General features: G+C 45.3%; 1 protein-coding gene across 5 annotated transcripts in view; it reads right to left on the reverse strand.

Annotated features, from left to right (window-relative positions):
* The window catches only part of enah (ENAH actin regulator), a 137,394-nt gene that overhangs the window by 42,661 nt on the left and 78,126 nt on the right, over window positions 1-16,607 (reverse strand). Inside the window, exon 1 of one of the 5 annotated variants that reach the window (XM_083790382.1) lies at window positions 11,853-12,015. The exons of the other annotated variants lie outside the window; for them this stretch is intronic. Coding sequence (XP_083646508.1) covers window positions 11,853-11,928 — 76 coding nt within the window. The 5' untranslated portion in view covers window positions 11,929-12,015. Of the gene's footprint in view, window positions 1-11,852; window positions 12,016-16,607 lie in introns of those variants that run through there. 5 annotated transcript variants of the gene reach the window in all.

Raw genomic sequence — 16,607 nt, forward strand, 5'->3', positions numbered from 1 at the left:
CGTCCCGACAGACACTCAAATTGTTGTTACTAAAATGTCTCCGGTTTTTCAACATTTCCACCACAGTTAAAAATACAAACAAAACACAGATGTTGATCATCCTCTGTTCTGTTGAAAGGTGCAGGACACTACTGTAGATAGATATGCTAAATGCTAAAACGAATTGTCCTCCGTCCTGATCAATACACCAGATGAAAATAAAAAATACAATTTCAAAAGAATGTCCACGAAATTGTCACGTGTCTCATTGCGACGCACTGTGAGCGTGAATTTTAAGGGGCCTGGTTTGGGATTTTGAAAACATGGTCAGGATCACCCTGTATTGAAAATGATCTGTAACCACCTGACCAACATGGTCAGTTATCAACTGATCAACATGGTCAGTAACCTAGTTATCAACAAAACCAAATTACAGTACTACAGCTGGTGCTTCTGTTAGAAACAAACAAAAAAACAGCCTAACCACAGCACAAACTCCGAAAATATGCAATAATCAGTCAAACATACAGTACACTCAAACAAACACCTCTTGTAGCCTGGCTTTGGCAAGAGAACAAGACACTGACATCGCTGTCTCATTTACATCTGCTAATGAGGCAACTTTTCAGGACAACTTCGACATGACCAGATGGATGCTCTCTCTCTCTCTCTCTCTCTCTCCCTCTTTTCATCTCACACGCATTGTGTGCACACACACACACACACACACACACACACACACACACACACACGCACACACGCACACACACAGTGTCTAAAAGCTGAGAAGGAGGTGGATTCAAAGATCATCAATGTTCAGTTGGCTGTCAACCTTCTGTCAGGAGGTAGAGAGACAGAGAGAGAGAGAGACAGAGAGACAGAGAGACAGAGAGAGAGAGAGAGAGAGTGCTAGTGCCAGGATGAATGCGTCACTGTCATTGTTACACACATTAACCACTTTTCCACATCAGTAGGACTCTGTTTAGGGCATGCCAGACCCAGCTCATTAACAACAAATCAGCCATTATCAAAAATACAAAAAAGTATTTATTTATTTAGGCCTCTTCACACTATTTGAGCCCATGGGCTTACAGCTGTTTGTACTGACCTAACTGAGCTTTCACACTTTGAATGGGGTAGGCCTATCCACACACTCAGGTTAGGTTAGGTAGGTTAGGTAAACCCTGCACGCTAAAACCCTGGGGTTCAGGTCAGTTGTTTGATACTGGGTCAACACATACGAGTGTGAAGCAGAGTTAAGCTAGCCCTGGACTATCGGTAGCCTAGGGGCAGTGCAACACTAGCCCAGCTATAGGGCTTAGCGATGCAAGTGTGAAAAGCTTTAATTATGTCACATACTGTAAGGCTCTAGTTGGCCCTACAGTGGAAAGCAAACTGTGGATGAATGAGAGGATTGTCTCTGCCCGGTGTCGTCGGTAAACCGGAACAGTGTTTGAGGGCCAATATTCATGTATGCCGTTTCCCAGACAGCAAACATCCTGGGGAGAGCTGTAGGTCAATGGACGGTTCACAAGGTACTGCCGTGTGTGTGTGTTCTGAAAACCTCTTGACCTTTCATGGTTCTTCAGAATCAATCCTCCGTTATATAGCTCTATCCACCCTCCTCTCCTCTCCTATCCACCCTCCTCTCCTCTCCTATCCACCCTCCTCTGCACCCTCCTCTCCACCCTCCTCTCCTCTCCTATCCACCATCCTCTCCTCTCCTATCCACCCTCATCTGCACCCTCCTCTCCACCGTCCTCTCCTCTCCTATCCACTCCACCCTCCTCCCTCCTATCCACCCTCCTCTGCACCCTCCTCTCCACCCTCCTCTCCTCTCCTATCCACCCTCCTCTCCTCTCCTATCCACCCTCCTCTGCACCCTCCTCTCCACCCTCCTCTCCTCTCCTATCCACCATCCTCTCCTCTCCTATCCACCCTCCTCTGCACCCTCCTCTCCACCCTCCTCTCCTCTCCTATCCACCCTCCTCCCTCCTCTCCACCGTCCTCTCCTCTCCTATCCACTCCACCCTCCTCCCTCCTATCCACCCTCCTCCCTCCTATCCACCCTCCTCTGCACCCTCCTCTCCACCCTCCTCTCCTATCCACCCTCCTCTCCTCTCCTATCCACCCTCCTCTGCACCCTCCTCTCCATCCTCCTCTGCCAGGAGCTGTAACTATATTACCGTCTGCTCTAATGAGTTTCATGAGTTAACGACGGACACCCAGTCAAGCAGGACCACACCTTAGAGAACTGCCTTCAAATCCTATCAGCGCATCCCAGATCGATTGAATCATGCTTCAACAAGTCGGCTGTACACTGTAGATGTATTCTGATTCAATTACAGGAAACCTGACTAAGAACAGATCGTTGCACTGTCAACAAGCAAGTAAACCAAGATCAAATTCATATTAAACTGAGCAAAACCCAGAACAAAATGTTTTAATTATCCGGGCAAGCTTATGAATATGAAACCGTTATTTAACATCTTTGAAACCAGCCTTCAGAAAATGTTCGATGAAGACGATCGGCAAGCTTAAAACGTGTGACAATGTGACGCGTCGCGAGTTTGTAGATCTGTCTATTGTTTAAACAACTTGAAGATATAAAATAGGGTTAAATACAAGGTAAAATATTGGTTAACTATAGTCTATAATACACATATATTATTAGTAGTCACATACACTGACCAATAACTGATTTATTCACATATGACAGTGCCAATCATATGTGTACTGTAGATCTTATTTTTAGCATTACTGGCCTTTCTCATCATGTACTTCCTGGAAATGGCCTGTTTGAAGGAAATGCAACAGTATTGAGCAGTGAGATCACACAACAGCACTTTGGGAATTGGCCTGCATCCAGCAGGCCAATAAATACAGACAGACAGACAGACAGACAGACAGACAGACAGACAGACAGACAAAAAGAGTGACGAATAAAGTGAGAGAGAAATCCACAAGGGAGTAGTTTTCACCTTGCTAAATATATATATATACTGTAAAACGAGAGCATACAAATGTAACCGAATAGTCCCATAAGGGTCCCTTCGGTTACATCTGTACAACCTCTGAGTTACAAATGGATTACATTTACAGTACAATTTGCTAGTGCTCTCCTGTCATGAAATCGTTGCCTGGTACTAAAACACACCTCAGGGAAGTGAGCCGTTAACTGATCCCAGGACCGCTGCACACTCACGGCTGAGAATAGTTCACTACACAGCAAGGAGAGGAAGCCACGTGTCACTCTCAGTGAAATGCCTAAAATGAATGTTTAACAATGTGACAAGATGCACATTAGTGTCTCGTTAACAGATCCTGGCCCGTGTAACGAGGTCCTCTTGATCAGAGCATTGAGGAAGAGAGAATCGATCCCAAGTCATCGGAACACATTTTCTTTGCAGGTTAAGCAAAGGCAGCTTAGGACGGTAGATTGTATTACACATATATACTGTATGTATATTGTATACAGTCACATAAACCGCGCACACACACACACCCCCCACCCCCCCCAGGAATTTATTGATGTTTTAAATAGCCATCATAGATCCATAACGATAAAATATGTGACACACACAGAAAGGATTTACTTTCTTGATGTAACAATCTTCAAGGGCCCAAACTTTAACACAAATGGGAAACTAGACTTAAAAGTATTCTTTAAAGAAACAGACACTCACGCCCTATTACACAAAACGTCATTCCACCCGGCACACTCCTACACAAGAATAGTCAAATCACAACTACTAAGATTCCATAGGATTTGCACGCAAAGAAGTGATTTCAAAATAGCTTGTAAAACTCTATTTAATGCTCTCAGACTATACACTATACACTAGGACATTCCTCCGGAAAGCTCAAAATACCTTCTTAGAAATAAGAGTGCAGGATCGAGGCCCTAAATTGGCCCTGATAACCAGTTATTCAACACAGAGCACACTAGCCAACAACAGAATAAAAAGGAATTTTGAGAACCGAACGGATGATCTTCTAAAAGATTATAAATTTATATCGGCCTACAGAAAAAACAAAAACCTTAAAGATTATCTAGTACACAGCAAGCTAAAAGAAATCAACACACCAGCACGCCAGGGACCAGAATACTTCAAACCCAAACAATTAGTCAAAAATAGAACTACAAAACGCGTGTTGGAGATTAAACAACAAATAACAGCCAGAACCAGCAACTGCATTTATTTAATCACATGTGCTGGGACAACACAGATACAATATTAACAATGCAAAAAAGACAACCACAAGATTTGTGCAACATTTCATGGGTCACGGCATTGAAGCTCTAAAATGCGCTGGACTTCAACACAATCCCAACTGGACAAAGACGTTTTAATGAAAAACAGTGGATTAAGAACCTCAACACGGATTTTCCTGGAGGCTTAAACATTCCTAAAATCAGATCTTGAACACAACAAAACTTAAACTCAGGATTAAACTGGAGAAATCTAAAAGTGATTGGATCAGACTTCCTTCGGATACATGGCGAATGCATTTATTCCTTGCATTGTACACATTACAATTTTAATTCCCCCCCTCATCAGTTACATACATGAAGGCTGTGAGAGTGTCGGTCTCTTCTGACAGCACACGTAGCTCCACAGTCCCTCAGCGGATGCATCAGAACCGTTCACGGGCCTCGACCCGACTGACCCCCTGTTCGCCGTCACTCCCGGCCCCGTGAACCCAGCAGAGCGCTCCTGAGAGGCCACGTACAGGACCATCTCTAAAAGTATATATCTAGTTCCGATTACGTTTCCCCGATGTGGCTTCTTTGACGTACTGTAGTCGTACCCCGCAAAAGAAGAAAGAATTGAAATGAGTCGATGTTTTTGTTTGTTTCTATTCCAGAGTGCATTTGAGCCTCTCCGCAGCCGTCTGTTTCCCTTTGTTTGGTTCTTCCTCTGTAATCCAAACCCACGGGTCGGTCCACATCCTCACTGAACACAGTCTGATGAAGACACAAGGCGGGTCGAGACGCCGGGCGCGGTCGTCCTTTGTTGCAGACTCTTCCAACCCATTATGGGATCGTAAGAATTGATAGGAAAATAGAGTAAGAGAGATAAGAGGGCAGGATGGAGGGAGGGAGAGATAGAGGGGAGGGAGGGAGGGAGGCAGGATGGAGAAAAGGAGAATGATGCTGATAGGAGGGAGGCGGGGACAGCGAGATGGAGCGATGGAATTACAATGAGTGCTGGACGGATGGTGATGGAGAGCTATGGAGAGCTATAGAGAAATAAACAAGAAGAAGAGAGGGAGAAATGGACAGAGAGAGAGAGAGATAGCTGTGGTGTGTGACAGGATGTGGTTGCCGATAGGCTGGTCGGTACTTCCTGGATACAATCTATTATTCATGCACTGGAGACAGAGAAGGACAGAACACCACAGCCCTCTGTAGCATTAATTCACAGGGGAGAGAGAGAGAGAGAGAGAGAGAGAGAGAGAGAGAGAGAGAGAGAGAGTGTGTGTGTGAGTGTGAGTGTGAGTGTGAGTGTGTGTGTGTGTGTGTGTGTGTGTGTGTGTGTGTGTGTGTGTGTGTGTGTGTGTCAGTGCACAACAATGTACTGCATGTTCTCTTATGTCTTCTCTAACTGAGAAGAGAGAGAAGAGGCAGATGGGTAGAGAGAGAGAGAGAGAGAGAGAGAGAGAGAGAGAGAGAGAGAGAGAGAGAGAGAGAGAGAGAGAGAGATAGAGAGAGAGAGAGAGAAGAGAGAGAGAGAGAGAGAGAGAGAGAGAGAGAGAGAGAGAGAGAGAGAGAGAGAGATAGAGAGAGAGAGAGAGAGAGAGAGAGAGAGAGAGAGATCAGGTATGTGGAAATTGAGAGACATAAAGAAGTAAACAGGGTCAAGGAGAAGGCATACAGTATATATCTTTCAGTCCGTTCATCTACTTTGTGGTTCAGAAATAAAACAAGCTGTCATCAAACCTTGCACCTATTTACAGTGTGTCAACAGAAGTGCGGAGCTGCCCTTTAGGTCAAGGTAAGGTGTGTGTGTAGCAGCAGATGAGAGCATCATCTATTGTCAGCTCAGCCCACATCCGTTATATTTCCAGCCTGACAGACAGACAGACAGACAGATGGGGAAGGGGTGTAAATACCACACTCCAGTGACTCAACATTCCATGTCACACAGACAGACAGACGGACTAGACAGACGGTCCGACAGTAAAGGCTTCCCAGTGAAGGAGGTATATAGGAGACAGGGTAACCTTGCCTCCATGCTGTCAGTTAACCTCACTGTCAACCACTGTCCCGTTCCGCTAGATTTATGACACTTGGCAGAAAGTCCACCATGGTGACTAACTACATATCTGACAGCTTAAAGCCTCGTGCCATATACTGTATGATGTCACGGATTCCGCCGACTGTTGCTGGGTAAATAAAAATAGCCACAGCTGTATATGATTGGCTAGGATTGGCCCAAGGATCCCCATACTGTAAATCTGAGAGTATATAGTATTACAGACCTGTAAGGTTCCATTTTGAACCCCCTGAAGGAAACCCTTGGCTTAGAGTGTCCCTGGACCCAACTTCCAGAACCACTGGGCCAAAGGACCAGGGAGAGAGAGCACTTTGTTTAGTAAATACTGTGCCTAATATTCTAGGAGGTGGTTCCATTTCTCACTTTCTTTTAGAAACACTTTAAAATGTAGTAGACCATCATTAACTATCCCTGCCTTGGCAATTACTGTACGCTGACTCAGAGAAACTAAAACGATTAACACTGAGCTAAAGTAAACGGTACAGATGCCATACTGCACACACGCTCGCTATAGAGATATATGAGAATATAGGAGCTAAATGTTTTATTTCAAATAGAGTTGGGCGTACCAGCAACTGTGTTGCTTTCACCCCCTCCCCGTTTCATGCTGATGTCATCATTTTCCAGGGGAACTGTGGGTAACGCAGTTCTTTGAAGTGCAGTTAGACTCCCCTATCGATAACCATTACCTGAGATGGCCATCGTAAATGGACTGCTTGGCACACGCAGGCCTGCTTCCTTTTCAGTCGCCGTCAATAGTTTTATCTCTCCCCTCATTTGTGTCAATCAATCACGGAAAATGTGTATGAAGATACACGTTTTCCGTCTTGTCCGTCTATCTGTCTGTAGAGGGGTTATTTTAGGGTTGTATAGGAGACAGGAAGTCTGGAATGGAGCCTGCATGGGGGCAGCACGACTCCGCTCCCTGACCAGCCCACACCTCCGCGGGCACTTTGTCCTGCTGTCTTAGCTGCCCCTCTCCATCACCAAGACACACTGGATATTTGACCTAACTCGAAGAAATATGTGCGTGCGCGCACGCGCATGTGTGCACAGGTCTACTTAAGATAGCTTGAGTGACAGGAGACGATCCTGGAACCAGCTGCAGGCCACGGGGGATAAAGTGACAACATGACGCAAGCCGCCACTGTCCACTTAGAATAGTGTCACTCCTGCCCGGCAACAAGTGGCCTAGCCTATCATTTGGCCATGAACCGGCGGTGCCGACACGTCACCCCACTGGCCCAAATAAGGCTCATGGTAAACATTGGAGTATTTTGGGTGTGCGATGGAGGAGGTAATGGGGGGGGGGGTGAGACAAGACAAATGCTCCAGTTGGCTGGCAATATGCTGTGCCAAAAATGAACTAAAGCGATCCGCTCACCTCGGAATGAATATTAGCATGCTCTTTGAAATTATTCGGACAAAAACATATTTGAAAAAGTCTCCTTTTGGGTTGTTTTCTCTAAAACACTTGATTATATAAATTATTATAGGGTTGTCCCGATCCGATCACGTGATTTTCAAATGATCAAGCAAAACAAATCCTAATCTGGACATCCGTAGTATCAATATTATATCCATGGCATAAACGGTATCGGCAGATACTCAAAATGAAATGATCCAAATAGGATCAGGAGCAAGAAAACCTGATTTCAGTGTGGCATTTTGTCTTGTATGTGTCTCAGGACAAAAATACACTGAGAAATAAATAGCTGACACAAATAAATGCTCCTCTGAAACGTTTCTGTACTCTCAAATGTTTAGCTTTCCTTCTTTTATTTTCTCTGGCAGTAGTTATACTTAGAGCCATAGTTACATCTCTCACAATTTTCAATCACAACTTTTGCCACTGTGCGTGCTTGTGCGCCATTGAATCAATGTGTCTACCCGTTACTCCAAATAATTAGACTACGTTTTAGTCAAATTAGTCCAGGTTAATACTGTGCGTGAGTGATTGAAGTGAACAAAAAGCCATACAGTTCACTCTACCTTGGTCTTGAGAGGTGGAAGTGTGCATGGCAGAGAAACGCAGGGGGAAGACCTCAGGCAGGATTTGAAGCAACAGAAGTGACCCTGAAGACAAGCAGCTTAACCACTGTGACTTTGATGTTAAACCACCCGGATCAATCCCCCTCGGCTTGCAGCCATGTGTGTGCTACTGACTGCCCTCGAGCAAGGCACTAGACCTGTTAAGTCATGCTTAAGTCCCTCTGGATTAGACTTTTAGCCAATGTGTCTAAAAGGTGAAAGGACAGAATTGTCAGTGCTGTTCGAAGGGAGGCTCCATGGTACACTCATTCGTTATTATAATATAAACTATAATGAAAGAAAATACTAAAAAACTAAAACTAAATTAAGAAAAAGAAAACAGCTACTGAAACAACAAATAATGAAAATAATGTATATTCCTGTTCTCTAAAAGCAAGGCTAAGGGTAGGCGAAGAAATTAGAGACAAAGCAAACAGCACTGTCTGGACCGTTCTTTATGCTACTACTGTATATCAGCATCTTACAGACCAATAACACTCCCTTGTGTTGTATATTACTGCATGACTCATCACCAGAGTTGGGGTCCGTTACTCATAAAAGTAAGGCACTACATATTACATATTACTTTTGAAAAAAGTAATGCCTTACATTACTTTATTACTCCCTGGAGAAAGTAACTAGTTACATTACTCGTTACATTACTTTTGCGTTACTCCATAAAATCGCATGTCGCATTGTCACATAATTTACCACTTAACAAATCTTTATAATCCTAATAAGGAGGACATACACAACATCTTTCTTTATGCTCTTTACCAGGTTGTGGAGGAATAAAACAAAATGGGCCTTTCCAAAACGGTCTAGTGCAGTGGTTCTCTTGACCTTGTAAAACTTTTTCTATGCAAACTTCTAATCAATTCTTCAATCAATCAAATCAAATATATTCAAATAAAAATAATGAGACTGAGAGAAATCAGTAGCCTATATGTTCACAGTGCTTTAGGATCCCTTTCTTTATGATGTGGAGTTCCCTGCTCCATGCTCATTAAATGTAGTTTTTCATGTCGGCATATTTGGTTTATTCATCTCTGAACTAACTAGTGATTGTGACTCTGAGAGCACATACATTCTACAACAAACAAGACCCTCCCAGCTGGCAGTGTTGCCAGGTTTTGGAAGAGAAACAAGCAGCCATGTCTATGAAAACAAGCCCAAAAGAAGCCTGACTAGCCCAAAGTCGCTTATAATAAGCGGACATGGCAACACTCCAACTGCTCCGTCTCTGTGACAGTGGGAGACTGGCTCGCTGTGAGCAGTGCGGAGATTTTAATACCGAAACGACGTAAATTTGACATGTTCTAGTCCGCGACTCCAGCGCACCATTACTGTTCATGTTCAACTCATCTCCGTTGTGTGCATTAGTCCAAAGCAACACTGCTGAAAGCAGCCACATGACGCAATTAAGTAACGCGTAGCTGCAGCACTAAAGCGACCAGTAACTGTAGTGTGATTATCAATTTTGGAGGAGTAGTGTCGTTATATTACTCGCTACCGACCAAAGTAGTGTCGTTACAGTAACGAGATTTTCCGTTACTCGTTACACCCAACTCTGCTCATCACAACCTCAACGTACGGAGCACAAGGCAAGGACACAACCGAGCGAGAGAGAGAGAGAGAGAGAGAGAGAGAGAGAGAGAGAGAGAGAGAGAGAGAGAGATCGAGAGATCGATCCAGTGGAGTGTCTGATGAAGTAATGAAGTGAGTGATGAAAAAAAGAAGTGACAGACAGAGTGACAGGGCATTCTGACGTCCTTCAAAGATTATCCACAACAATGGAATGAGTGGAAAAAGGAGGAGGAAGAAGTGTAGGTGCGTGGATCGAGGCAGGAGCCATGACTACAAGAAACTATAGCTCTACAGTATATAGCTCTTGCATTTTGTCATTCTTTTCTCCTGAAAGTGCTGAGCATTGCTGGCTTGTCGTCGCTAGGAGGAAATGCCATTGTGCCTTTCTCAGACCCATTACTACTACATCTAACAGAAAAGTGACTTCTCTTCGTTAAAGATCAAGCCACCATAGCAACTGTGGTCAAAGCTCCTTCCAACACTGTTGGCATTTGACAACCTTCCAGCACTGCTTAACCAATGCATTTACAGAAGCACTGAATGCTGCAGCCAATCGAGGAAGATTCCATCAAGGCCTCCTGAACTGTGCTTGTGGCTCGCCTTGAGGGATGGGGTGCATGTGTTTGGTCCGACGTACTAACAGCCCGGCATTAATATTAAGACACCCTACCCAAAACACAACCCTAAACCTAGCCGCACAGAAGCCACAGGTTCGTTTTAACCTGCCACAGGTTGTTTTAACCTGCCGCGCATGTCGGGAGCGACAGGTTCGTTTTAACCTGCCACTGGTTTGTTTTAACCTGCCACACATGTCAGTAGCCACGCGTGTGTTTTAATCCGGCCACGGGTTAGTTGTAACCGACCACGCGTGTCAGAAGCGACGGTGTTGTCAGACTGTTAGTATGTCTAACCAATGTATGCACCCCATGTAAAAGCATAATGTGCGGGCACACACACACATCCAACTGGTCTAGTAGATGTATCATTATGCACGGAATCAAACATCTAGTGATTAAATTCTAAACAGTACAAGCAGTAGATACAGAGAGCCACGATCAATCACTAGTCCACTACACTGCCCACCGGTTACAAACACGCCAATGTTTCCTTCATTCATTATCAGAGGTTGGCCTGGACGGTAAGCTCAACTGTCTGGGCACCTATAGGCTGCTGAGCCAGCCTGACGGTGTGCCGCGGGTTCGACTCCCGATCCCAACGGCCTTTGCCGCGTGTCTTCCCCCCCATCTCTCTCCCCATTTCCTGTCAGACTACTTCCATCCCATCAATAAAGGCAGAAAAAGCCCCAAAAATATCTTAAAAAGAAATCATTATCGAAGGTTTATCTTGGCACAAACTCAGTTACACAAAACAGAAGGTTACCTTTGTTTTAAATGTCTTTGTATTGATGTCTTCCACCATACCAAATATAGTCCTGACAAGTGGATAAACATATTCCTGCTTTCATTCCCCCTCACACTCCCACATCCTCCCGTTCAGGGTCATACAAATCACAAGGGGGGGAAAGTAAATAAAGATCAAATAAACACACACACACAAAACATATAAAAATATGTTAACAATGGTGCTGCCAGTAGACAATGAAAGCAACAATGCAGCATACTGTTTCTTTACAAGGATTCCAATACAAGGATTTGTAGCCAAAATGTGGCAACTTAAAAACAACACAGCTAATGAAGGCCAAAAATGGATGCACTAAACAAGGCTGTATTATGTAACTACCATGTTGTACGATTATACACATTAAAATACTGAGTGATAGTTTAACATAAAAGAGCAAGGAGGGTTGCTGAAACAGATAGAAAGAAAGAAATAGGTAAACAGACACACTCGCACAATAAATAAATAAACACACAAACATGCAACCAGACATTTTGTGAATCTACACATCCTCCGTCCTCCCACGCAAACAAGGCTGTCTAGGTCCACTCATGGATGTCATGCTCCACTACTCACTCCTCAGGATGATCTGAGCCCTGCTGATCTTCTGTGGCTCCCGGGGGAGGCAGCGGACTCGAGCTGCAGAAGGCATATCCGCAGACGCCTCAGTTAAGGGCGCCTCCAGGGGCCTGTCTGTCTGAAGTACCAGAGGGCAGGATGATGGAGAGAAAATGTACCAGAACACTGAAGATGGGAGGTGTTTGCGCCGGGACCAGTGCTCTCTCTCTCTCTCTGTGTCTCTGTCTCTCTCTCACTCACTCTTCTGTATCACTATCTACCAGCTGAGAGTCGTCTTATTATTTATTCTTAGTCTCTCAGTCAGTGTTTTGGTCTCTGTTCTCATTTCTCCCTTCACCTTTTCAACAACGCCTTAACAAAATCAGCCTCTCCATTTGCTCTGTCCTGTGCCGGGTACCGTCTCTTTCCCTCAATTTTCTCTGCCTTTCAACACACAAATACATTCTCCCTTTTCTTGTATTTAACTTCTCATCTTTACGTCATCATCTATTTATCCTATATGTGCTCTGGTGTTGCCATGTCTCTCACTCCCGTTCTTGTCCTTCCCTCTGTCCTCGTTTATACTGAGGAGGACCAAGTCTGTCAGTTATAGCCAACTAGACCCTAGTTAGCTCATCAAGTAAACACTGAAGTCAGCCAGCCAGACAGACCGGGGGGTGTCAAAACATGATGCAAGTGTGGTCACGCGCCATCAAGTGTTGATGATATCCACCACATGCCAGCCGAATATGGAGGGTGGCAAGGGCCAGTGTTGTACTCCTAAAGATCCCCCCTCCCCTCCCCAACTCCTTGCACTATATACACACCAGAGCACCAGAGCTGCAAAAACACACTCACTCTGGCTCAGGAATGAGGTATGTTTCAATGGGGCAAGGATGAAGTGTCATTGCATCGTGTCCTCCAACTCTCTCACTTGTTTCTCTCCTTCCCTCGCTCCCTTTCAACCCCCCCCCCCCCTATATCTTTCTACTTCCTGTGGTCTCCTTGTCTCCTACTCTTTCTCTCTCTCTCTCCAAATCTCTTTCAACAGTTTCTCATGCTCCCCGTCCTCCTCTCCGGTGTCCCAAGGCTAAACAACACACACCATGGTGGTGTCAGAGGGCCCATAAAAGCCTCCGCATAGAGTACAGTACAGGAGGAATGTCCAGTCAGCCACTTACTTCTTCTGTGGAGACACACAACACCAGCTCTGAGGTATAGAGGAGGTCTAGGAAACCAGACCTTGAGAATGTCAACTGTAAAATGTCACTCTAGCAAGGGTAACTTAATCCCAAAGAAAATATAGATATAGATCTACAGTAGGCTCTATACTATATAAAGTTCAAGTCGTGTCTCTGTATAGGGAGGGAGGAGAGCCTATTTCACCCATGCAATAATAACCGGTAACCTGTACAGCTTGATCAACGCATCGCTTTGCGGTGCATTATGATGTCATACAGCTGTTAACAGTCAGCACGATGGGCAGATATGCCCAAATATGGACACTGCGCAAATTGGTGTTGGCAACGGTTTGTGCTGTGTCTAATGTCATTATGCTGATATACAAGATCCCTGAGTGAGAACAATGCAAAGTGATATTATAGCCAAATATGGACATAGCGTGTGTGTGTGTGTGTGTGTGTGTGTGTGTGTGTGTGTGTGTGTGTGTGTGTGTGTGTGTGTGTGTGTGTGTGTGTGTGTGTGTGTGAGAGTGAGAGTGAGAGAGAGAGAGAGAGAGAAAGAGTGTGAGTGAGTGAGAAGGAAGGAAGGGTACGAGAGAGAGTGGGTGATGGAATGAACTCTCCATTGCAGTTAGAACTGCAGGTTCACTGCCATTCTTCCCCGTAATCTCAGCCCGTAGCACTTGCCGTAGCACATGTCCTAGACTAGACGACCTTGCAGGCTTATGCAAAGGCTAAAATGTCATTTACTGTAGATAGTAATAAGTATGTTATGTAGACAGATGCCAGGTCATTATTGACATATAGTTATAGTTTAAATGTACTGTACAGATTATAGATTTTCTACTGTTAGATTGATAGTAGGTTCTTGGTGTAGTTATGATCCTAGATGACTATTTCTATGCATTTGATCATGTATTACCAATGGTGCCATGTGTTGTTCTTGATTAAGAGTGTGTGTTAAATGCCTGTGCGCGGCACAACAAGTGACACGCTGTGAGCTTGTATATCTGCTACAAATACTGTCACTTGTACACGCATGAACGCACGCACGCATGCACTCTCTCTCTCTAACTGGCATGAACTCAACACACACAACCAGACCCAGATAGATGGAATGGAGTTCGAAAACTGACAAACAAAACAGGGGGTCAATATTTAGCACCAGCAGAGGTCCTGCCCCCTGTCCCGTCCGCCAAAAGATGAGGTCATCCGGCTACCAGCCACGAATCCCACTATTTGCCTGTCAACACGCAGTGTTTTTATAGCCTGTTAGCTATGGAGAAGTCTCACACATCCAACACAAACCACACATGCTGGCCTAGGATATGCTTGTTTTGTTGACCCTGTTGGGACTAATGAAAAATGATTCCTTTGTTACACGGTATTAGGTGGTATGTGGGTTTACATCCATGGAAGCGTCGAGGGGGACACGGTCAAAGACGGACATTATATACACTGGGCTCAGGGGGCGCCTGCCGGGTCTGAAGTTACTTTTAGCTTTGCATTGCATGTTACACGTACCACAAGCCTGATAAACGTTTTCTCATTACATATCGTTCAAATGATACATGACATTGATATGACATTGCAGGGTCATAGTCGGAGAACACTGATCATTTATGGATCTATCCATGTATCTGTATCTATCCATCAGTTGTTGCTCTATATCAGTGGTTCTCAACCCTTTCTGCATCAGGGCGTACTTGAACATCTTGAAAGCATTCGGCTGCCGAGTTAAGTGGTCAGATAGGTGGGCTGTGTGTATTTATAGAGCATGTTTATTTGAATGATCATGGTGTTAGCATTATGATATGCTTTAGCTATTGAAAAATAGCAGATCTACAAGCTCATACGGTGTATGTACTGTAGGTGAGCTTGTAGGTCTGCTATTTTTGAAAAATCATGAAAATGCGGCACAAGTCTTTGAATATATCTTCTTGCTGCGAGAGTGAGGTCTAGCCAACACCAACTCGGGATTCCTGGATCGCTGCCCTCCACAAATTCCTATCCAACATCAGCTTCTTGAGCTCTGCAGTGTTGTCAGCCAAGCTGTCGTGCCGCAGCACGTCTACATAGGTGGTACGCTTCTTTCCCCTCCTGGCTTTGCCCTGGGTTGGCTCCCATAGGGTCAATTTACTTGCCTCAAGTTCTGGGTGCCTGACGCAGTGCCCTGCCAGCCTCATCCTTCTCTCTCTGACTTTGTCCGTGACGCGTGGTAGGTCCCCATAGAGGTCCACATTTCTGATGCGGTCCGTCCATGTGACACCTAGTGCCATTCGTAGCATTCTTGTGTAGACTCCATCCAGGGCTTTTTCCTGTTGTACTGTGAGGGTCCATGTCTCGGCCCCATACAGCAGTACTGACTCCACAGTAGCTATGAACAGCCGCCTCTTAAGGTCTTCTCCCATGCCTGATTTCCACACTCTCCTCATCCCGTGCAAGGCTTTCCAGGCAAGTGCTCTCCGAACCTTCAGATCCTGTTCAGTTGAGGCAGTCCAGGCCCCGAGGTACTTTAAGTCCTCGACTTGCTCGAGCACCGTCCCGTCTGCAGTGGCAATGGTTTTGTCCTTGGTGTTAACTGTCATTACCTTTGTTTTCTTGGCATTGAGCTTGAGGCCGATCTTCCTGCACTCCTTTTCTACTGCCAGTAGTAGCTCCGTTCCTTTCTCGACTGTGTCCGAGATTAGGGCGATGTCGTCTGCGTAGTCGAGGTCAGTGACCATGATGGGGTGTACTACTCGCCTTGACTTCCTCGGGACCAAAGTGAACCCCAGCGCCTCCTCTCTGCCATTGATTGCAAGTCTCAGTGCATAGTCCATCACTACAACGAACAGGAAAGGGGCAAGAGTGTCACCCTGTAGGACACCTGCAAGAATTTCAAATTCTTTGGTGTCACCGTCGCAGGTTTGGACCTTGGCTCGAGTCTGGCTGTAGCTTGACTCATCTGGACCAACTTTTCTGGTACTCCGTAGGCACGTAGAATTCTCATGAGTTTCCCGCGGTGGATGGTGTCGAAAGCCTTTTGGAAGTCAATGAATGTGATCACCGCCGACAGGTTGCGCTCCCTTACCCCTTCCAATATCCTCCTCAGTGCCAGTATCTGCCCGACTGTTGTTCGTTCCGGGCGGAAGCCGTTCCGTGAGTTTCTCAGTAGAGGGTCTAAGATTGGTCTAAGACGATTGAGGATCATCCTGTTAGCGGTCTTGGCAACTTGTGAGCTCAGGCTGATGCCACGGTAGTTGTCCGTCTTGGTGAGGTCACCTGACTTTGGTGCTGGAACGATGTTCATTGTGCGCAATAGCTCCGGCTGCTCTCCAGACATGTGTGCTTTGTTGATGAAATCTAGCACCACCTCATCTATGGGCACGTATTTCAGAACCTCTGGTGTCAATCCATCCTCCCCACAGCTCTTGCCGCACTTGATCGTAGCCTTGGCCTTCTGGTACTAATCCATGGTGAATGGTCCATCTGGAATGGGAAGGTCATGGAAGACAGGGGCTATCAGAACATCCTCATCCTCGGTTGCAGGTGGGTTACCTAGGAGTGTTTTGAAGTGCTGGTACCATGCTTCAACCCGTTCCTCTGCATT

This window comes from Protomyctophum parallelum (assembly GCF_964188405.1).
Source record: "Protomyctophum parallelum genome assembly, chromosome: 19".
Classification (NCBI taxonomy): Eukaryota; Metazoa; Chordata; class Actinopteri; order Myctophiformes; family Myctophidae; genus Protomyctophum; species Protomyctophum parallelum.